Source organism: Microtus ochrogaster, assembly GCF_000317375.1.
Source record: "Microtus ochrogaster isolate Prairie Vole_2 chromosome 14 unlocalized genomic scaffold, MicOch1.0 chr14_random_1, whole genome shotgun sequence".
NCBI classification, from domain to species: Eukaryota; Metazoa; Chordata; class Mammalia; order Rodentia; family Cricetidae; genus Microtus; species Microtus ochrogaster.
The window spans coordinates 30,820,022-30,844,147 of NW_004949096.1; the positions used below are offsets into that span (position 1 = coordinate 30,820,022).

The 24,126-nt window shown below is 41.4% G+C and overlaps 2 protein-coding genes across 2 annotated transcripts in view; both read left to right on the plus strand.

Annotated features, from left to right (window-relative positions):
- Positions 1–1,509, plus strand: part of Terb2 (telomere repeat binding bouquet formation protein 2) — a 17,770-nt gene extending 16,261 nt beyond the window's left edge. The window contains exon 6 of the mRNA XM_026787861.1: positions 133–1,509. Coding sequence (XP_026643662.1) covers positions 133–278 — 146 coding nt within the window. The 3' untranslated portion in view covers positions 279–1,509. The remainder of the gene's footprint in view (positions 1–132) is intronic.
- A 5,121-nt stretch (positions 1,510–6,630) lies between these two features.
- On the plus strand, positions 6,631–6,852 carry LOC101980277 (ubiquitin-like protein 5). Its single transcript, XM_005364366.1, has one exon. It carries the CDS (start codon positions 6,631–6,633, stop codon positions 6,850–6,852), a length of 222 nt encoding a protein of 73 aa, XP_005364423.1.
- The last annotated feature ends 17,274 nt before the right edge of the window (positions 6,853–24,126 follow it).

Consider the following 24,126-nt stretch of genomic DNA (forward strand, 5'->3'; position numbering starts at 1 on the left):
CCAAAGCCACAGAGAAACCCTGTCTCGAAAAAACCAAAAAAAAAAAAAAATTTTAACTAATAAATCAAAGACACTGAAAATAAAATAGCACGGTAGAATTTCAAATGTATCTATTTCTTCTTATTTTTATAGGTTATATATCAATTGATGCCTTGGAGAAATTCCTTGGAGAATTACATGACTTCATTCCAGGAAGCTCGGGATATTTGGCATATCATGTTCAAAATGAAATTAATATGTCTTCTATAAAAAACAAATTAAGGAGGAAACTAAGTTAAATTTTACTTACATTTATTTTTTATAAGACATTATGATATGCTTATAATTTAAATGAGAATGGAAAAAGAATTATTTTCTTTCTCAACATGTGTCCTGAGAAAACTCAGAATCATTTTGGTTCTCCCTTTTGACATAGTCACAAATTACAAGTGCACAATTATTATGGAATTATTGTCATCCATACATACACTTAGAAGATCTCTGTCAAATGCGCTTTTGATTTTGACTTTAGTATTGCATTGTATTTTTTCTAGGTTCAGTACTGAAATGCCAACCTTTATGATTCTGGTCATTATTTTGACTTAAAAAGTTAGGATGCTATACTTGAACTGTAAACGTTTGTTTCTGAACATAGTGAGTCAGGTGCCTCATAGTCCCCATAGTAGAACATGAGCCTAATACTGTGCCTTATAAGGAAATGAAAACTTGAGAGGTTATCCTGCCGGAGTGACTAAATGAGGCCCAGCTCAAGCTGGAATATGACTTTCCTGATTTTCTGGACTCGTATTTATACTGTTTTCTTATATGATTATGCTGGAACCTCTGTGTTAATATGCTATACCCTTTTTGAGACAAGGTCTCATTGTGTTACCCAGGCTGACCTCTAACTTCTGGGCCTCAGTAATGCTCCTGCCTCAGCATTATAAATAAGCTGAAACTGTAGGTGTGTGCCACTGGACTTTGCTTTTCTGCCTTTTAAATGAACCTAGAGATGTGGCAATCTCAAGAAGGCAGTTTTGCTAACCTGTAATCCCAGGTGCTTGGATGGCTGGAGCAGGAGGAGAGAAAGCTCAAACCAGCCTGAGCAACTTAGGAAGACCCTGTCTCAAAATAAAATGTTAGGAGAGGCCAGTTACAAAGCTTGGTGGTACAGCACTTGCCATGCTTGTACAAGGTCCTGGGTTCAGTTCCAGTACCACATGGACACAGAAACACTTCTTACACAGAGTTTGGTGGCTTATTACTTTATGAAGACATAAATGGGATTATTTTTGAAGATATCTTGTTAAACCTGTTTGTCCTTCTGGAACATATAGCAGCTATAGAACTATCTAAAGAAAATGTATCCTTTTTCTTTTTGTGCGTATTATTTGGATGTGTGTGAGCCTTAGTTCTACCCTTTCTTTACAACTCAAATTTAATAGCATAAAATTCTAACTCAGCCTCAACATTTGAGAATTGTATTTTTGTCTGTTTGGTACTTTTTCCTTATTTGTTTTTGTGTCTTTAGTTAAGCCCTTCTGAACTTGTAAATGAAAAAAAACCTATTAATTATCTTTTCCTGAAACATTAAATATTACCTCTTCCTGAACACTTTATCTCAGTCACATTCTATTGATTAGGTTTTACATAGAATCTAACACTATCTGTAGACTGAAAATTAATTATTAAGAGTGTTACGTAAGTTTACACTAAGTTGTTTACATTGGATTATTGTAAGAGTATTCAGTGTTTATCCAACATGTACACAGTAAATAAAAATCTCCAACATTTGTTTCTCAAACAAGATTATTATATTTTAGATAGATAATGCAAATATAATAATATGTCCTTGGAATGCTTCCAGGAACAATAAAATCAGTTGACACCTTAAGTTTTGCAGGACTTGGAAATATGAAGAAATAAAATGACACATGTCATAGTTTCTTTTTATGTTGCTGGGATAAATTACTCCCAGGTGATTCTAGATCCTGTCAGGTTGACAGGTAACACTCACAGCTCTGTCCCCTGTCAGTGAGACACCCAAACATCACCTTTAAGCCATACCCTCCATTCCTTGTCCACACAGTCTCATGACCATGTTTAAACATAAAATGTATACAATCCAACATTAAAGTCCCCATAGTTTTCAACAATTCCAGTACTTTAAAATTCTAGTCTCTTAGCTGTAGGTTTGTATACAAGAAAAGAAGTTCTATCCTTCCATCAGACAGAGGCACAAAGTAAGCATTTCTGTTCCTAAAGAGAGGAGCTTTCAGACCAAGATTTTACCAGACAAAATTAATCCCCAGAGACCAAGGGCTACAGCTGGCAGATGGGAGCGATGAAGAGCACCAAGGCTACTCGCTTCTCCAGTTCTGTTGAGGCATGTGTCTGCTTCCCTCCTGAGACGACCAGAGGTCTCTTCTAATAGCTCACCTGCAGCAGCTCCCCTCTCCAAATGGCCAGATGGGAATCCCAGAACACTGATATAGCAGCAGTTAGTACTGCCACCACCACAGGTGGTGTGATGAGGGCAGGGACCTGCACTGAAACCGTATTTGGCATGATTTGGCAGCTTTATATTGGCTATGCCAGGAACCCATCTATGGAGCAGCAACTTTTCTACGCCATCTGGGTTTTGTCCTGCCAGGAGCTGTAGGCCTCTTCTGTTGGGTAGTTGCCCTCCTCATTCTCTTTACCATGTGAGATTCCATGGTGTCACCCAGATGTCCCTGCTGCTTCAACTCTGTCAGTCCTGGTGCTGAAATGAACTAGTGTAACCAATGTAGCAATCAACATGGAGGTTCTTCAAAAAAATTGAAAAAAGAACTATGACCTAGTACCACTCTTGGGTTTTAGCTGAAGGACTTTAAGTCAATATACCATAGAAGTACTTGCACTTCAGGTCTTTCTGTTGCCATTAATTTTGTTAACAGTTTGCTTTTTTTTTTTTTAAAAAAATTAAACTAAAGGAACAATTGTGTGTGTGTTTGTGTGTGTGTGTGTGTCTAGTCTATGCAGGTACCTTCACAGTCCAGAAGAGGGCATCAGATCTCCTGGATCTGAAGTTGCAGTCAGGTTTGAGCCTCCTGACATAGGTGCTCAGAACTGAGCTTATGCCACCTCTCAAGCTTCACACATTTGTTTTCAGAGGTTTCTGTCCTGCCTAATCCCATCCCAAAGAAACACACAGAGGTCTTCATCAATCATAAACTGGTTGACCTATTAGCTCAGGCTTCTTATTAACACTTATAACCTATATTAGCCCATAATTCTTGTCTGTGTTAGCCACGTGGCTTGGTACCTTTTTTGGTGAGGCATTCTCATCTTGCTTCCTCTGTGTCTGGGTTCCTCCGTGTTGACTACAGACTCACTCACTCTCTTCCCAGAATTCTCCTCTTCTTGCCCTACCTATACTTCCTGCCTGGCTCCTGGCCAATCAGCATTTTACTAAACAAGTACAAGAAACAAATCTTTACAGGGTAAAACCATTGTCCCACAGTACACATTCATGTTTATTGGTTGCACTAATAAATAGAATCATCCTCGATGCTCATTACCTGTCAAAAAGACAAAATGCGGTACATATTCAGACATAAAGAAAAAGGAAATATGACATTTTCAGGAAATGGATACAAACTAGGGATCATTAAAGTGAAATAAGTCAGATTCAAATACTACATTTTTTTCTCATATGTAAACTCTGGGTTTGAATTTTCATGTGTGTGTGTGTTCATAGAAGTAGAGGACTATAAGGGAAAGGAGAGATCATAGAGATGGAGGAGTAATGAGATAGATAGATAGATAGATAGATAGATAGATAGATAGATAGATAGATAGATAGATAGAGATAGATAGATAGAGATAGGTAGATAGATAGAGATAGGTAGAAGGTATATATGTAGGTAGGTATTGTAGTGGAATACATGTGGAAAACAGGAAGGGTAACAAGCTGAGGCGGGGCGGTAGGGACCAGATGGGGTGAGAGAAAGTAGTTGGTTAGAGAGATGAATAAGATATATATGTACAAAAATTCCATAATGAAACTCAATACTTTATATGTTAGCTTAGATACATAAGTAAACAATAAATATTGACAGCAAAATAATAGGAAACAGAATGAAAGAAATTATAGACCTAGGGATTTAGGGTGTAGCCCCAGTGGTAGAATCCTTGCCTAGCCAGTGAGAGGCCCTCAGTCTTCAACAGGGTTTGGGCGCAGTGACTAAAGGGAGAGTAGTCAAATAAAGAATCGCCGTGAAAGATGTAAAAATACAGACTTAAACACACAAGCTAATGAATTTAACTTACTTGATATAACAACATTAATATTACAGTTGATAATTATTTTTAAATATGCATGGGACATTTATAAGGTAAATCTTTTCAAAATTTAAACTGTGTGCATATGTATTTGTGTGTGTCTAGAAGAGGGTGCCAGACCACCTGGAACTGGGATTACAGGTGGTTATGACACCTGAGATGGGTGCTGAGAGCTGAGTTGGGGTCCTCTGCAAGAGCAGAGCTGCACCTTAACCACTGAGCTGCTTCTCCAGCCCTGTCAGGAACATTTCTGTAAATCAATCACATTCTGCATAATCACTGAGACATCACAAATTACCCTTGGTCTGAGATTAAGCTCAGTCGAGGGTTTAAGAAGAGCGCTAGTCTAGCATGCAGTAAATCATAGGCTTCATCAACTGGGCATAGTGACACACACCTGTAATGCTAACATTCTAGAAGTGAAGGCAAGCAATCCAGGGGGGATCAGGTATTCAAGGCCAAACTACAGAACAAGTTTGAGGCAGTTCTGGGCTACCTGAGACCATGTTTCAAGGCTAGCCTTGGATACAGGAGATTTTTCAAACCAACAACAATAAACAAATCGCTGTTAAGATGTGGTGCTTAAAATAGCAATCAATTACTGTCTTTTAAGCTTCTTTGGCTTGCCTAGACTCAGATGGTTTTCACTTACTGTCTCTTATGTAGCTTTGGTCAGAAAGAGTCAATACTGGAGTCATCCTAAGGCAAACTTGGCCTAGATTTAAGATGGCTTCTTTAGTTACCTGTCTTGGCACTGTGGCACTCCTTGGCCCTTTCTCCCCTGAAGATCTGTCACCTCCAGAGTCCTGTCACCTATGTTGAATCTTTCAAGCCCTTAGTTCCAGGGTAGTCACGCTTTTTCCATGGTGGTCATTTTCCCAGCAGGATAGGAGAACTACCAGGCCAGCTGTTTTCTCTTGGTCAGTGACAGTTCTTGTTCTGTAAAGTGCAGGATCACATCGCAGAGAGGCATGTGGCTGGGGAAACAGGACCATCTTTGGGATATATAATGTAGTATAATTGGTACATTGCATCAGAAGCCAACACATTTCAAAGAATTTAAGTTGTTCAAATTATGTTCTGACCTCAGGGAAATTAAGCCATAAACCAATAAAGAAAATAGTAACTGAAAAGCCTGCTGTGCTGACTGGTTTTATGTCAACTTGACATAAACTCTAGACATCCTAGAGGAGGGAGCCTCAACTGAGAACATTCTTCCACGAGATGGGGCTGCAGGAGAGTTCACTGGGCATTTGCTTACTTTGTGATTGATGTGGGAGGACCCAGCCATTGTGGATGGTGGCTTCCCTGGGCTGGTGGTCTGAGGAGTGGATGGGGGTGAGCTAGGGGGACAGGTGGGGGGAATGGGAGGAGGGGAGGGAGCAGGAACTGGGATTGGTATGTAAAATGAAAAAAAATTGTTTTCTTTTTAAAAAAATAAGTGAAAAAGATACAAGAAAACTAAAAGAAAGAAAGAAAGAAACAGAAAGAAAGAAAGAAAGCAGGTTGAGCAAGCCATGAGAAACAAGCCAGTAAGAAGCACTCCTCCATGGCCTATGCACCAGCTCCTCCCTGATCTGAGTCCCTGCCTTGGTTTCCCTCAATGGACTGTATGTGATGCTGGATATGTAAACCAAATAAACCCTTCCCTTTCCAAGCTGCTTTTAGTCATGCTCTTTACAGCAATAGTAACCCCAATAAGACGTCTGCATGTTTGAGTATTAAGGATTGTACTTCTAGGGACTGGAGAGATGGCTCAGTGGTAAGCCTGCTGGCTGTTCTTCCAGAGAACCTGTGTTTGACTACCAGCGTTCACAAGATGGCTTATGGTTGTTTGTAACTTCTGTTCCAGGGGACCTGACACCTTCTGGTGTCCTAGGCACCAGGCACAAATGTGGTGCACAGACTATACGTGCAGACTGTAGTTGGACTTTTTCTATCCTGCCAGCCAGCTACCGGATAACCACACAGAGATGTCTTTTAATTATGAAAGCTTGACTAACAGCTTAGGCTTGTTTCTAACTAGCTCTTATAACTTAGTTTAACCCATTTCTATTAATTTACTTTCTGCCTCGTGGTTTTATTACCTTTATTCTGTACTGCCCATGCTGCTTCCTCTGAGTCCTGGTGTCTCCCTGCGACTCTGCCTTTCTTTGTGTCTGGCTGCTGCACCTATACTTCCTTCCTAGCTAATGGCTATTTTGCTTTTTATTGAACCAATAAGAATATGCCTTGGCCAAGATACATCTTCATAGCATACAATAAGATTATTCCAGTAGGAGTTGTGTCGTCGATAAGTTTGAGGGGTTTAGAGATCCAACCACAATGATTGAGGTGGTTTGTAATGACCGTCTAGGAAAGAAAATCTGCGTCAAGTGCAACACCGATGACACCATCGGGGACTTGAAGAAACTGATAGCAGCCCAAACTGGCACCCGGTGGAATAAGACCGTTCTTAAAAAGTGGTACACGATTTTTAAGGACCACGTGTCTCTGGGAGATTATGAAATCCATGATAAGGTGAACCTGGAGCTGTATTACCAATAGACGAGAATTCCTTCTCCTTGCCTCTCCCACCCTCATCTGACACTGGTATAGATGCCCATTTTTAACAATTCACATGAATAAAAACTTCAGTGCTGCTTTGTTGCTGTAAAAAATAAAAAAAAAGATTATTCCACAGCAACAGATAAAATACCCATATGCATACAACTAAAATAAAAAAGAAATATGTTTTAAAGAACATGTATACTTAAAACATGTGGAAAATTAGAAAATGTCTTAACTAAATGGAAATAAATACAGAAATTATAACCTGTAGCTAAAGCCAGGCTAGGAAATATTATGATCCTAAATACATGGTGTAGATATGAATAAAAGCTGAAAATCAATTCATGTACATGAATAAAATGAACATCCAAACCCAATAAATGAAACAAAGTCATGTGCACACACAATATTGTTTTGGAAAATTCAATACATACATTATTATAATATATGCAAGCCATAGCCTAGATTGAATGGAAATAGAAGAAAAAAATCAATTTTATGACTAACCTTTAGCAATTTAATATTTCTTATCAAAGCTTGTGTGGTTTCAACTAAATAGAAGACTGATAGCCTTAAATATTAAAATTAAAAACAAACATAGTTGAGTACGGTGGTCTTGTCTGTGATTCCCATCACTCAGGAGATGAGGCTGTTGGAGAGGGGGTCGCTTGTTCTTCTGGCCACTCGGCTAGCTTAGCCCCCAAAATAACCACACAGAAACTGTATTAATTAAAACAATGCTTGGCCCATTAGCCCTAACTTCTTATTGGCTAACTCTTACATCTTAATTTAACCTATCTCCATTAATCTGTATATCATCATGAGGTTGTGGCCTACCAGCAAAGTTTCAGCATGTCTATCTCCAGCGGCAGATCATGGCGTCTCCTGACTCCGCCCTTCTTTCTCCCAGCATTCAGTCCAGTCCTCCTGCCTACCTAAGTTCTGCCCTATCAACAGGCCGAGGTAGTTTCTTTATTCATTAATAGTAATCACAGCACACAGAGGGGACCCCCACATCACAAGGTGAGGAGGGACTGTAACTCAAGTTCTGTGGGGGGTCTCTGCAACCACCATGGCCAACAGAGTAAAGATCCATGGGAGGCAAGAAGGTGGTTTGGTTCAGCATGACTCAGTAGCTGGTGTTGGTTCAAACTTTGGGAGTCTGACCCCAAGTAGTTTATTTTGGGCTTTTTGCTTTATTGTTGCTGTTAATTTTTGTTTTGTTTTTTGAGACAGGGTTTCTCTGTGTAGACAAGGCAGGACTGGAACTCAAGAAATCTGCCTGCTTCTGCCGTCTGAGGGCTGGGATTAAAAGCATGCATTACCACTGCCCAGCTATTTTAAGCATATTGAAGCACAGCACACTTTGAAAGTGAACTATTTCCTGGTGGTGATTCATTTAATTACGTGTGAACAATAAAGCTTAAGACGTGACTATGTCCTGAGTCGAAACTCTTCGTAAAGTGTGTGTGACACCTTCCATAAAGATGGGTTCTATAGATTAACAGCGCATGATAAGGGTCTGGGAGAGGATCCGGTGGAGTGCGGGCCACACAGATAGCGTAAAGGTCACCAGGCTGTTAACTACTGGCCAGTCTCCCCCATGAAAAGACAACCCTTTGTGTTTAGCATTCCTGGTTCCCCTGTGTTTATCTGTGAGCACAGGGGCTTTGTGCCTCCCAGGAAGCCCAGACCAGCCTTCAGAGAGTCACCATCAGGACAGTAGGATCACATAGCAAGACTGTCTTTTTTTGTTGTTTTTGTCCTTTTTTTTTTTGTTGTTGGTTTTTTTTTTTTTTTTTTGAGACAGGGTTTCTCTGTGGCTTTAGAGCCTGTGCTGGAACTAGCTCTTGTAGACTAGGCTGGCCTCGGACTCACAGAGACAAGACTGTCTTGAAAAAGAAAATAGTAGGCTAACAAAAACCCAAGTCAAAGACATAAATAGTGGCCGGGCGATGGTGGCGCACGCCTTTAATCCCAGCACTCGGGAGGCAGAGGCAGGCGGATCTCTGTGAGTTCGAGACCAGCCTGGTCTACAGAGCTAGTGCCAGGACAGGCTCCAAAGCTACAGAGAAACCTTGTCTCGAAAAAACCAAAAAAAAAAAAAAAAAAAAAAAGACATAAATAGTGTAAATTTTAATAATTGCTTGCATTTAAGATATGAAAAAAGAAAATAATTAACCTAAAAATGTATAATAATGAAAACTGAAGAAAGTAATTCAATGAAATAAAGTGAAAAATAATTTTAAAAACTACTGGTGTTCTTTGAAAGTTTGAATAAATACAAGTTAGAACATGTGCTATCAAAAATTAGAGTTTTAATAGGTGTGTTTATAAACAACAAAGAGTAATATTAACCCTAAGTATAGGGCTTTTATTGTTTTTATTGATTTTTTTATATATGTTACTATCTTTTGTTATCATTCTTTTCCCTCCCCCACTATTCTTCCCCATTTTCCCTAATTCCAAACTTCTTTCCAAAATTTTTTTGCCATTTAAAAAGCTAAAATACAAAATTCAAGAATCCTTGTTTTTTACTGCTGAGTAATACTCTAATATGTATATATTCCATACTTTCTTCATCCATTCTTCCATTGAAGGGCATCTAGGTTGTTTCCAGGTTCTGGCTATTACAAACAATGCTGCTATGAACATAGTTGAGCATATACTTTTGTTGTATGATAGGGCCTATCAAGAGTGGTATTGCTGGGTCCAGGGGTAGGTTGATCCCGAATTTCCTGAGAAACCGAAACACTGCTTTCCAAAGTGGTTGCACAAGTTTGCATTCCCACCAGCAATGGGTGAGTGTACCCCTTTCTCCACACCCTCTCCAGCAAAGGCTATCATTGGTGTTTTTTATTTTAGCCATTCTGACAGGTAGCTGATGAGGGAGGTGGACTTGATTGGGGGAGGGGGAGGGAAATGGGAGGCGGTGGTGGGGAAGAGGCAGAAATCCTTAATAAATAAATTAAAAAAAACAGTAAAAAAAATAAAAAGCTAAAATATAATTACATCACTTCCTCTTTCCTCTCCTCTCTCCAACTGTTCCTATCCCATTATTGCTCACTCTCAAATTCGTGGCCACATTCTCTTTAATTACATATAGAAATGAATAAGTATATAAATGTAACCTGCTGAGTCTGTCTAGTTGCTTGTGTGTGTACAGTTGGAACTGGATAACCAAGTAGGGGCCATCTCCCTGGGGAGGACGAGGTCCCCCTCTCCCAGAAGTCTGTAGATCTTTGGCAAGGGTAGGGTCTCTTGATAGTTCTCCTTTCCACATTAACATGTCCCTTGGTCTTGCCATTGTCTGGGTCTTATTTAGGCAACCACGTTGTTGCGGTAACATGGATGTAGCTTCCCAGACTTTTCCAAGAGACGCAATCTCATTGCAGACTCCCTTGGTCCTCTGATGCTTCCGTTCTGCCCCCTCTTCCACTATGTTCCATAAGTTTGGTTTTTATTAATTAATTACTTTTTTAAAAAACAAATTTTTTCATTTTACATACTAATCCCAGTTCCCACTCCTTCCCCTCCTCCTGCTCCCTCCACCTTCCTCTCACCCCCCTCCCCCATTCACACCTCAGAGATCCTATGGGAATCAACAAAGTCTAGCAGGACCAAGGCCCTCCCCACTATATCTAAGCTGAGCAAGGTATCCCTCCAAGAGAAGGGTTTCAAAATACCAGTTTGAACAGTAGGGATAAATCCTGGTCCCACTGCCAGTGACCCCATAGACTGCCCCAGCCATACAACTGTCACCCACATTCAGAGGGTCTAGTTTGGTCCTATGCTGGTACCTTCCTTGTCCAGCTGGAGTTGGTGAGCTCCCATTAGCTCAGGTAAACTGTTTCTGTGGGTGTCCCCACCATGGTATTGACACCTTTGCTCAACTGGACTCTGGGAGCTCAGTCCAGTGCTCCACTGTGGATCTCTGCATCTGCTTCCATCAGTTACCGGTGAAGGTTCTATGGTGACATTTGAGATAGTCATCAATCTGATTACAGGGCAAGGCCGGTTCAGGTACCCTCTCCACTATTGCTTAGGGTCTTAGCTGGGGACATCCTTGTGAATTCCTAGGAGTTTCCCTAGTGCCAGGTTTCTTGCTAGCACCATAATAGCTCCCTCAATCAAGATATATCTTTCCTAGCTGTGGGGCTTGTGTTGTAGACCCATCAATTGGGACTGGGCATCACATGATCAGCTCTCAGCATCTTGACCAGCTGTGGCTTTCTGTAATGGCCTCCAAAGAAACTTTTCGTGATGGTGGCGACTCCTATGTAGGGAGGATGTAATTCCTCCCTGCCACCTCAGAGGCTCACAGGTAAAAGATCAGTTTGAGTCTCAGCAGAGACTTTGGACTTGAACTTTTGAGCAATGTTGAATGAAGTTGCTGAGGCTTTGAAGAGGGAATTGGCACATTTTGTGTTATATATAAGATAGTCATAGGAAGTTAGGCAGAATTATGACATTGCTATTGTCATTATTTGGATATAATGTTGGGTATAAGGAGAAACAGTTGGATCAAGTTGAAGCCTTAAGAACAGTTCTTCAAATTTTATGGTTTAAACTATACATATTTGTCATTTTGTAGTTCTAGAAGTCAGAAATCTCCAGGTAGTTTCATGAAGCAAAATCTAAGTGCCTAGAAGGCTGAGATTCCCTCAGAGGCTCCTGGGGGAACCTGCCCTGTTCCCTGTATACAGGATTACTCTTTGTGGAATTCTCCTTCATCTCAGATGCCAACGCAGCATAGCATCTTGTTCCCATCATCAGATTGGGAACAAAACAGTATCTGTGGTAAAATCTTCATCTACTTTTCTGTTCTAAGGGCTCTTATGATTACTTTAGAGTCTACCCAGATAATCCAGGATAATCCCCCCATTTCAAGAACTGCGATCAAGCCTGGAAAAGCCCTTTCTCCAAATAAGGGAGCATTCACAGGGATTAATTCCAGAGATTAATGCCTGGGATATTTTTGGGTGCCACCCTCCCCTATACAATTGTTTTTCACTACAGGAGGTCTGTTGTGAACCTTTTCTTGTGTTTGTTCTGTACACACTGAAAATGAAATCAGTGCTGTTGATTTAACTGCCAAGGCTGGAGAGAATGAAGATAGTTAAGCGCCAAGAACACCAGCTACCTGGATAAAGTAGACGCCCTTATTTTGCGGTCTCCTATATGGTGAAAAGGGTGAGGTGAGATGGAGGTTTAAATTTTGGTTGGTCGTATGCATTTAGAAACTCCTCCATTTCTTTCGGTTTTCTTCATTTAGTGGAATATATGTTTTAAAAGTAGGACCTACTACTATTTCTTTATAATTTTAAATATTATTATTATTTTGTTATTATTATCATCATTATTTCTGCATGTGTTGTGTGGAAGAGGGAGGAAAGGAAGATTTTGTGGAGTCAATTTATTCCTGCCATCTTTCCGTGGCTGCTCGGGTAGTGCCCGAGCACTTTTACCCGTTGTGCCGTCTCACTGGCTTGAGCTAATGATTTTCTGAGTTTTATTGGTATGTGTTATAATGGCTGCCTTTTCATCTGTTTTGGTTGGTTTGACTGAAGGCTTGTCAGTCTTATCTTTTCGGCTTTATTACAAACCCACTGTTATCCTGATAGACCTGCATCTATTGTGACTTTTTACTTCTTTCTTGCTGATCACAGTATACTTTCTGTATATTCAGTGTTTTAATTCTAATATGAGGCACAGAGGTTATATTCTGGTCTTGTTTCTTTGACGTCCTAAGTGCCTGTTGTATCTGAATTGCCACCTTGTTTTAACTCTTGGAGGCTTTTTTAAAAACTGTGATTTCTTTTAGTAACAGTTTTTATTCATATAGAATGAGATTTTTGTCCTACTCTGTGTAATGGATTAAGTAAAAATGCTGCAGTTTCCTGAGGGACTGTAGCTGGCAGCGGGCCATGAGACCACACCTCAGGTCCCCAAGCAGGGGCAGGCAGTGGGCAGAGGGTCCCAAGAGCAGCCAGTCCCAGGTAGGATGGCACAGTTCCCCAAGTGGCTGCAGTGGGCATATAATGACTGTGGCATAAGAGATGGGGCAGGTAGTCCCATGAGGAAGACGGACAGATGGGCATGCCACAAGACCACACTGGTCCGGGCAGGGAGCCATGCGGCAGGTGAGAGACAGAGACATGGATAGGCAGAGTGAGGTTGGATATTTATTTAGTGGGTTATGGAGGGGAGAAGAGCAGAGAGGACAGAGAAGGGGGAAGGGGAGAAGTGGGGAGAATGGAGCGAGGCAGAAGCTGACTCTTTGGGGGAGAGAGGAGAGACAGAAAAGAGAAGGGACTCTTGCTAGAAGCTGAAGATCAGCTTGCCTTGGGGGGGGGGGCAGGGAACATGGCTTCTCTCTTAAAGGGAGACCATGACACTCTGTCCATAATCCATACATTTGGTCTTTCCATGGAGTCGTGTCTCTCAGAATTCCTGCTCATGCCTTCTGTTTATTTTGTCCTTGTTGGAAAATGCCAGTCCCGCATCTTGTTTTCAAGCGGAGATTCGGTCCTCCCCTTGACCCATGCCATCACTGAGACATTCCACCATATTTCTATTTGACCTGTGCTTCTCATTTCCAGCATTTCAGATGGGCTCTTCCTCAGTTTTTCTGTCTTTTAAACTCCTTTCCCATAACTTGCATCGCCTTCCTTATTCCGTTCAACAGTTTGTGTTCTCTAGCAGAAGTCTGTTTTTCTTCTAACACACTTAGGGTAATTGTTTTGAATTCTCTGTCTAGGATTTCATCTAACTCACCCTCCCTGGGGCTATTGCTGCAGGAGGGGTAATGTTGCCTTGGGGTTTCAGGTTTCCTACGTTACTGCATTGAGATTTATCCATCAAGGGTTGTTTTGGTGCTGGGAACTTTTCAAAATCAACTGTATTGTTTCAATTTAGGTATTGGCGATATTCAAACTTGAATGTCATAGAATTGAGGTGTGTAGTTCAGAAAATAATTTCCGAGTCCCAGAGCTCAGGATGCTTAAAACTCTATATTGTTCCCTGAGTAGATTATTAACTGGAGGAGTCTTCATAGTTCCTGGATATTACCACCACACAAACTCCGCACTAGCCACTTAAGAACAGTGGCTCCTTTGATGGTAACAACAGTTAGAAGATAAACAACCAAGGACAATATAGAAGATTCTTGGATAGTAAATAAGATTAGGAGAGGAGGAAGTAGGGTGAAAACGGGATAAGTATCAGATTAACCCTGAAAAAAATGAGGTCAGTAAATAAACTAACTGGGAGGGGTAAGCTGGATACTGTTAGAGACCACGGATGTTCAAGACCGTGAAAGCTATGTAAGGTTATAGTTAAGAAGCAGAAAGAGCTCATTTGGCCTAGCACTCACAGGTAAAGTCAGGAGAAGCAGGAAATCAATGGTGTTCTTGACTACACGTGAGTTCAAGAGCAGACTGGGATACAAAATAACCCTGTCTCAGAAGGAAGAGGGAGAGGGAGAGAGAAGGAAGAAAGAGAGAGAAGAGGGAGATAAGGATGAGAAAGAATTTAAAAGACTAAGAAGTGTGGAAGCCCGAAAATATGAGCCTATTTCCACGTTGACCAAAGGTCAGAGAATTGGAACTTACCTCTAGTTCCTTTAAGGTTATTGTGTTTCTACCTCAAAGTTCCCACCTAGAAGTAGATCAGAGAGTTCTGCTCTCGCAAAGTTATTGTCAACAGGTGTGGTTTGCCACCACAGGCCTTTAATCCCAGCACTCAGGGGCAGAGGCAGGTGGGTCTTTGTGAGTTCGACCTCAAACAAAACTCCAACCTAGATGTAGATCAGAGAGTTCTGTTCTCTCAGAGTTTTTGTCAACACACGCCTTTAATCCCAGCACACAGGAGCAGAGGTAGGCAGATCTTTGTGAGTTTGAGGCCAGCCTGGTCTACAAGAGCTAGTTCCAGGAGAGGTTCCAAAACCACAGAGAAACCCTAGCTCGAAAAACAAAACAGGTGTGGCTAATATATAGACCTTGTATTTCACGAAGAGAGTAGTAGTTATGTTTCTACCTCAAAAGTCTAAAGATCCTAGTAAGTTCGAGTTCCCTGAAGGAGATAACTTTGGTTTCCACCCAGGGAGTGGTTTGCCTACAGAATGTTTTGGTCTAGGGTGTGAGCATGATTTGTTTTGTTCTAGCAACTGAATGTTTAACTATGGATGTAGCCCACAACCTTCAATTGGTCTGTTTATTTTCTTGTATCATGTTAATGTAGTTTTTTTTTTTTTTGTCTTACTCTTACCTTTTTGGGTCAGGGGTATCTTAAGCAGTTGGAAATTCAACGTGGTCAAATTTTAGTACTCACTGGAATTCCCTCCTGATACTATTCTATGTTTCTCCATTTTATTATTTTTATTCACGTCTTCATATTCTTTACTATGTTTCTAAATGCCCATGCTGTCACCCTGAGAAGAAGTACTTTTGTCGAGGCTGGTCCCGGACAGAGTATATGAGGTGTGCTGAGAAACAGAGTAGAGTCTTGTCGCAGACTGGGTGGAGAAACACACAAAAGCCCTAAAACCTAACAGCAGTAGATAACAAAGAAGCAAAACCAGCATGGGATACATATGTAAGAATAAGAGCTAAATAATAGAAAGTAAAGGCACGTCTGTCCTGAGTTGAGAGGTGAAGTTCTTAGATCCCTCTGGCTCTAGCAGGTTGCACTTGGTGCTAGGATAGGGAGGATCAAGAGGAGTGAGGCTGCCATCAGTCTTGGCAGCCTCTGTGTTCTGGGGAATTCTGGAGCATGGCAGAAGATTCCTGGGCTCTCCCATGCTCTCTTCTAACCCTGAAGCTCAAATGTGTGTGAGAAACAGTGCTTGCCTGGCCGTGATACTGTCCCCAGCAGGCAGCTTTGTTAGCGTCTTCATGGTGGACTTGTAGCTGGACTGTGATTTTCAGCTCTCTCCCTTCTTTCCTACAGATTTCATGATTTTGATACTTTTATTGTATACAGCAGAGGGTTGGATTTTGCTTAATTATTCTTCTTCATAATTATTTTAAGGTATGGTTTCATGAAAGTGGCAAACACAAGGTCTAAGTTACTGATGTGATGTCCCATCAAGTCTGGAAGCTAACATTCACGTCTGTAAGTCAACCTCAGATCTCCTTCAGGTTTAACCAGTTGCCTTGGTAGCAGCTGTTCTTTTTTTTTTCCCCTAAAGGTTTATTTATTTATTATCTATACAGTGTTCTTCCTGCATGTATGCCTGCATGCCAGAAGAGGGCACCAGATCTCATTACATAGGGTTGTGAGCCACCATGTGGTTGCTGTGAATTGAACTCAGGACCTTTGGAAGAGCAGCCAGTGCTCTTAACCTCTGAGCCATCTCTCCAGCCCCCTGGTAGCAGCTGTTCTAACTGAAAGAAATGTTCCGTTCATAGGCAGCACTGGGTCTCATTGTAATGTTTCTCTAGTTTCTGCCATTTTGAGACAGTGCCACCCCAGGATTTCTTTGACTTACATGATATGACAGATTTAGATTGTAGAACATGATTGGGTGATGCTCTTCAATTTGGGCATGTCTAGTTACTCATGCTAACCTTCATTTGTGCACTTGGGGCCTGGACATCTGTGGTGATTCTCTTTTGGTCTTGTCACAATGAGCACTAAGGGGGCATATGTCAGGTTTCCTTATGACAAGTGTGGTGGCTTGAATGAAATGTCCCTTGTAGTCTTGGATGTTTGGAGAAACTTAATAGGACTGACCTTGTTGGAGGAACTACATCACTGGGGGTGGGCTTTGAAGTTTCAAAGCCTGGGGCCATTCCCAGTGCACTGTCTGTTTTGTGTTTCATTCAGTATATCGGGCCTTCGGGCCTTCGCTTCCTGCCTCCTTAACTCGGCCACCATGGACTCCAATTCCCTGGGACTGTAAGCCCAAATAAAACTTTTCTTCTACAAGTTGCCTTGTAAGTTGGTCACGGTGTTTTATCAGAGCACTACAAAAGAAACTAGGACAGTTAGTCTGTCTTTTTCTCTGTGTAAATATTACATAGTTTCTGAGGAGGTGCTTGTAGATTAAATTATTACTTATTCCTCATCAAACTCTCTATTTGAATAGTTTTTTATCTGTATGGACTTGTACCCTCTTATTTTATCCACCAGGTTATGAGTTGTTACTGTCATCATTAAACTGATGATAACAGATCCTACACTTGATCTTAGCCAATAGACTAAAAAAGCAATTATTATTTAACATATTGTTTTCAAGCATACTTTTAACTTTGTTGTTCTTTCTTCCTTAGAAATAAAACCAGGGCCTTGCTCAAGCTGGAAAAGTGCTCTGCCATTGAGCACTCAATTTCACTACCAACATTTGTTTTGAGATATACATTTGTCTGTAGCCCTGAAGGTTCTGGAACTCACTATGTAGACCAGTCCGACCTTGAATTCACAGAGATCCACCTGCCTCTGCCTCTGGAGTGCTGAGATTAAATGTGTGCTACTTCCAGCTATTATCAACATTTTCATGGTCTGTTTTTCTGCCTTGGCCAGTCCATGTTTCTGTAAGCTGGTTTCTTTGAAGCAGCTTATCATTCCTGGAACACTTTCTTACTCTCTGGCAAAACAGAATGCCCCAGGTTTATCTTGTATTTTTTCCAGTCATAGATTGAATTCTTTCTTTCTTTCTTTCTTTCTTTCTTTCTTTCTTTCTTTCTTTCCTTCCTTCCTTCCTTCCTTCTTTCTTTTTTTCCTTCCTTCCTTCCTTCCTTCCTTCCTTCCTTCCTTTTCTTTCTTTCTTTTGGCTTTTTGAGACAGAGTTTCTCTTTGTAGCCCTGGCTGTCCTCGAACTCACTCTGTAGACCAGACTGGACTTGAACTCAGAGATCCTCCTGCCTGTGCCTCCTGAGTGCTGGGATCACAGGTGTATACCACCACCTTGTGATTCAGTCATTTCTTACAATGGTATTTGAAAACCAAGATTTGGAGGGAGAGGGAGAGGAAGGTTTGTGTTCTGGCTCTTATTAAAATGGATGCTTATTTCTTGTATTTCTGATGCCTGGGAAGTCTGATATCCAGGTACCTACAGAATTGGTATCTGGTGAAGGCCAGTTCTTCCTATTCAGAATTTTCCTCTGAGTCAAGCTCCTTGGTGCCTTGACCAGCATAGTTTGTTCTGAAACCCTAACTAGGGCCATGAAAAAGGACAGACACACATACAGAAAAGTTGGGGTCAGGTGACTGTGCACACACTGATGGAGTCACTCCTTCATATGTTACTGTGGAGTCTCCGTAGGCCAGCAGCCTTGTAGGTTCCTATGTTACTGTGGAGTCTGTAAGCCGGCAGCCTTGTAGGTTCCTATGTTACTGTGGAGTCTCGTAGGTCAGAAACCTCAGGTTACAGTCAACACAGACACTGCCATGCTAGCTTTTGTAGACCCCGGCCAACCATTCTTTTTTTTTTTTCCCCAGCTTTTCGAGACAGGGTTTCTCTGAAGCTTTGGAGCCTGTCCTGGAATTAACCCTTGTAGACCAGGTTGGCCTCAAACTCACAGAGATCCACTTGCCTCTGCCTCCTGAGTGCTGGGGTTAAAGGTGTGCACCACCACCGCCTGGCTTTTGTCAACCATTCTTAAACACTGGTTCTCAGATAGGCTTTGCCTTTCCTAACCTGACCCAGAGAAAGGCTTTGCCATTTTCTTGACGCTGGTTCCTTGGTCCTTGACATGGCTGACTCATGTCAAAGAGTTAACATTCACTCAGAACTTCACTCCCTACATGTTGGGCTTCTGGTCATCATCGTCTAAAGGGTCTGCTTCCTAAAACTGTCCCTCTGTGAGGCAGATCTCAGTGTAGGAGTCAGATGAGGGTAGCAAACATTTGGACCATAACAGATGTTTATTTTGGTATCTACTCCCTATGGTAATGAGTTTGATTGGATTCCTTTCGTTTTATCCTGCACTGCTCTGGGATAATCCTGCCCCTTTCCCATGCCCCCTCTCCATACGCTATCTGTCTTAGTTAGGGTTTGTTTCTATTGCTGTGAGAGACACCATGAACATGGCAACTCTATAAAGGAAAACATTTAATTGGGTGACTTATAACCACTTTCAGAGGTTTAGTCCATTTATCAACATGGAGGAACGTGGTGGTGTGTAGGTAGACATGGTGCTGGAGGAGGAAGGAGCAGAGAGTTCTACATCTTCATGGGTAGGCAACAGGAAGTGACCTGAGACTCTGGGTGTTTCTTGAGCATAGGAGACCTCAAAGCCCACCCCCACAGTGACACACTTCCTCCAACAAGGCCACACCTACTCAGTAAAGCCACACATCCTAACAGTACCACTCCTAATGAACTTATGGGGCCAATTACATTCAAACTACCACATTACCCCTCTCTCCATAGTGAGTATTCTCACTGCCATTACCTCACTGTATTTGCTTACTAGTTCCCGTATGTGCCAACCTTCTCCTCTGTGGCTAGCTCCTCTTTCCATCCCAACCCACACCCCTACATCTGCCTCGCCCTTACTATCACCCAGTCCCATTTGCTGACCCGCCTTTGTGCTCCTCAGTTTTGTGACCTGACCTGTGGCATGTTCTGTGACAAGGTCCGTTTGCTTTTCTGCATTCCTTTGGTAGTAAGTTTGTCTTTTTCTTCTTTCCTTTCTCCCTGTAGCATATTTATACACCTTCTGTTCTCTTCCTTTACTAATTTATAGACAAAGTAAGTTGTTTCTGAACCGTATATTTACAGAAACAAAGAGGATAGGAATTGGCCAAATTCTAGGCTAACTGAACTTTCCTCTGTTGCCTGTTTTTAATAATTCTCTTTCTGTATGTGTGTCTCTGTCTCTCTCTGTCTCTCTGTCTCTGTCTCTGTATCACTATCTTGCCCAAGATTTGCTCCTTCTGCTGCCCAGAGCACCACCATGCCTAGAATACGAACATATGAATGGAAGAGCTTTTATCTTCAGTGTCATGAACCACAAAGACAACTTGCTGTAGGGCCACTTAGAACACAGCCACAAGCGCCTCCCTGTGAAGGTCTGAATAATAGCTCCCCCTCTGTAAAGTCTTATTCATTAGCCCCCTAGCGTGTACCTACATGTATGTGTTTATTGCATGTTTGCCGGGTGGTTAATGATTCCTCCCCATGTGATTCCTGTTCCCATCTTTCCACCAAAGTTTTCCACAAAATCACAAACTGCCTCCTTCCACCTGCCATCTGTCAGACGATAATAGAATATCCGGCAGTTAACTTCAAAGAAAAGACTTACTTTGACAAAGGGTCATGGAGGTTCTAGGTCAAAGTCGGGTGTTCTTACAGTGTGCTGGATGTGTCCGGGACCAGCCTCGACAAAAGTACCTCTTGCCAGGGTAGCAGCATGGGGATTTAGAAAATATTAGTAAAGAATATGAAGATGCGAGTGAAAATAATAAAACAGAAAAACATATAGGATAGTATTGGGAGGGAATTGCAGTGAGTACTGAAATTCACCCACATTTAATTTCCAACTGCTTAAAATACCCCTGACCCAAAAAGGTAGGAGTAAGAAAAAAAAAACTGTATTAACATGATATAAGGAAATGAACAGACCAATAGAAGGTTGCGGGCTACATCCATAATTAAATATTCTGTTGCTCGAACAAAACAAATCATGCTCATACCCCAGACCAAATTATTCTCTAGGCAAACCACTCCCTGTGTGGAATCCAAAGTTATCTCCATAAAGGAACTGGACCCTTAGTTGGATTCTTAGACTTTTGATTGCAGTAGGAACAAACTACTTCTCTCTTCCTGAAGTTGGAGGTCTGGCTATTAGCCACACCTGTTGAGAGAGAAGAACTCTGACCAACTTCTAGGTGGGACCTTTGAGGAAGAAACACAATAACCTTGAAGGAATAACTAAGTTTCAACTCTCTGACCTTTGGTCAACAGGGAAATAGGCTCACATTTTCGGGCTTCCACGTGGAGGCTGGTGATCTTGTAGACTGATTACTGCTTAGTTTCTGTAGATTGTTGGAATTTTGCACTTCAAACCCATCCCCTAGAAGATTATCTGAAGACTCTATAATATATCCTTGCTTCTTCTTTAAATTTTTTTATTTGCTTTTTTAAAATTGATATTTATTGAGCTCTACATTTTTCTCTGCTCCCCTCCCAGCCTCTCCCCTCTTCTCTTTAATCCTCCCCCAAGGTCCCCATGCTCCCAATTTACTCAGGATATCTTGTCTTTTTCTACTTTCTACTTCCCAGGTAGATTAGATCTATGTAAGTCTCTCTTAGTGTCCACATTGTTGTCTAAGTTCTCTGGGACTGTGGTTTGTAGGCTAGCTTTCTTTGCTTTATGTTTAAAAACCACTTATGAGTGAGTACATATGATAATTGTCTTTCTGTGTCTGGGTAACCTCACTCAAAATAATGTTTTCTAGCTCCATCCATTTACCTGCAAAATTCAAGCTGTCGTTATTTTGTCTGCTGTGTAGTACTCCATTGTGTAAATATACCACATTTTCTAATCCATTCTTCCATCAAGGGGCATTTAGGTTGTTTCCAGGTTCTGGCTATGACAAACAAAGATGCTATGAACATAGTTGAGCACATGTCCTTGTGGCACAATTGAGCATCCTTTGGATATATACCCAAAAGAAGTATTATTGGGTCTTGAGGAAGGTTGTTTCCTAAGTTTCTGAGAAATCGCCATACTGACATCCAAAGGGGTTGTACCAGCTTGCATTCCCACCAGCAATGCAGAAGTGTTCCCTTTTCCCCACAACCTCTACAGCATAAGTTGTCATCAGTGTTTTTGATCTTAGCCATTCTTACAGGTGTAAGATGGAATCTCAGAGTTGTTTTGATTTGCATTTCTCTGTTGACTAAGGATGTTGAGCATTTCCGTAAGTGTCTTTCAGCCATTTTAGATTCCACTGTTGAGAGTTCTCTGTTTAGGTCTGTACTCCATTTTTTTTTTCATATTGGATTATGTTATCTTTTGGTGTCCAATTTCTTGAATTCTTTGTATATTTTGGAGATCAGAACTCTTTCTTATGTGGGGTTAGTGAAGATCTTTTCCCATTCTGTAGGCTGCCGTTTTGTTTTGTTGACCATGTCCTTTGCTTTACAGAAGCTTTTCAGTTTCAGGAGGTCCCATTTATTAATTGTTTTTCTCAGTGTCTGTGCTGCTGTCCTTTTCTTTACAGAAGCTTTTCAGTTTCAGGAGGTCCCATTTATTAATTGTTTCTCTCAGTGTCTGTGCTACTGGGGTTATATTTAGGAAGTGATTACCTGTGCCAATGCGTTCACGTGTACTTCCCATTTTCTCTTTTATAAGGTTCAGTGTGGCTGGCTTTCTGTTGAGGTCTTTGATCCATGTGGACTTGAGTTTTGTGCATGGTGATAGATATGGGTTTATTTTCATTTTTTTCTACATGTTGATATCCAGTTATGACAGCACCACTTGTTAAATATGCTTTCGTTTTCCCATTTGATGTTTTTTGCTTCTTTATCAAAGATCAGGTGTTCTAAGATGTGTGGATTGATATCCGGGTCTTCTATTCGCTTCCATTGGTCCTCCTGTCTGTTCTCATGCCAATACCATATCCTTGCCTCTTACCATCCAATTCTATACTCATAATGTACAGGACAACATAACCTATAACACAATCTCTTGCCTAACGTATCTTTTGTATACCAACAAATTAAAAAAAAACCAAAACTTTAAAAATCATGGTTCTGCCATAGCCTCATCATCTTATTCTGAAGCTGGAATCAGTGAGATGTCCAGAGCTCCATCAATGAACACACATAGAAATAACTTTTTCTGAAAATACCTCATGCTTCTTGAAATAAACTTTTGCCCAACCTTGGAACCATATTAATTATATGCCTTGAGACAATTTAAAACTACATACCCAATCTGTTTCTTTCTCTTGTACATATTCAGCGTATTTAAGTTTGACTTGGCTTTAATCCCAGCACTTGGGAGGCAGAGGCAGACAGATATCTTTAAATTCGAGGCCAGCCTAGTCTACAAGAGCTAGTTCCAGGACAGGCTGGAAAACTACAGAGAAACCCTGTCTCGAAAAACAGTAAACAAAAAGTTTGACTTGCATCTAAGAAAACAATGTAATCAATGCTCACTCACAGAGTGTGTGTGTGTGGGGGGGAGTACTCACTACTGTGCCTTGGACTTCCCAGGTAATCAGACTTTTTTTAAGCTAAGCTAAACAAAAAACTTTATTATACTATGTGCTCTTCCAAGTCCCTAATCCAGAATAGTGTGTGTGTGTGTGTGTGTGTGTGTGTGTGTGTGTGTGTGTGTGTGGTGTGTGGTGTGTCTTGTAGAAATCATTTACTGAAAGCAGACAATAGGTTGAAAGCAACCTTAAACAAAACAAGTATCCACAGTAAATAAATTCTGTGAGCCACAGGTGAAGCTGTCCTGGATCGGTAGGTTTCATAAATTCTTTCCTTGTAAACACTGTTAAGATTTTGAGTTAGAGAAGAGACTCCTTATTTCTTTCCTGTTTGATAGACACAGAGCAAAGCTCCTTGTTAGGGACAGGCAATGGAGACAGAAGGCCCAGGAAGCAAAGTGGAGATTTCAAAACTGAGCTGTCTCTTGGTCCAAACCACTTCACAAGCAAGACCTTTTTTGGATGTTGCACTGATGCATCACAGACATGTCGGTGTCGTGCACCAACCTGGATCAGAGGAGAGAGTGTGCTCTACTTTGACCAAAGGTGTCTCTTTCCTTTGTTGGATTGGAGCATTGAGCTGAGAAGGGGTTGGTCTCAACCTCCCCAGCTGGAGACAAGTTAGGACTTGGCTCCTTCACTGAAGACTCAGAACAGCTCAGCAGTTGTAGCTGAGTCTGCACCTCACCGGATGGGGTGTTTCATGCTGGAGCACTGGCACCCAAAAGGGTAACTTTAAGTTCCCTTCACTGGGTGTCCAGGACCTTGGTGGCTATTCTAGCTTGGGGTCTGGATTATTAGGACTGTTGTGGAGTATTCACCAGAGGAGACTGTTTGGACATGGGTTTAAGCCAGTAGAAGGTCTTTACTTGCCAGCCAGTGACTACACTAGGTACTAGGGATTCCAGGGTAGCACTGAACCTTACTCAGGATGAGTTTTTTTTTTAATTTTTTTTTAATTTTTTAGTTTTTTTTTATTGAGAAAAGGAAAAAAAAACCAAGTTTCCGCCTCCTCCCAGCCTCCCACCTCCCTCCCCCTCCTCCCACTCTTCTCCCCCTCCTCCCACCCTTTTCCCCCTCCCTCTCCAGTCCAAAGAGCAT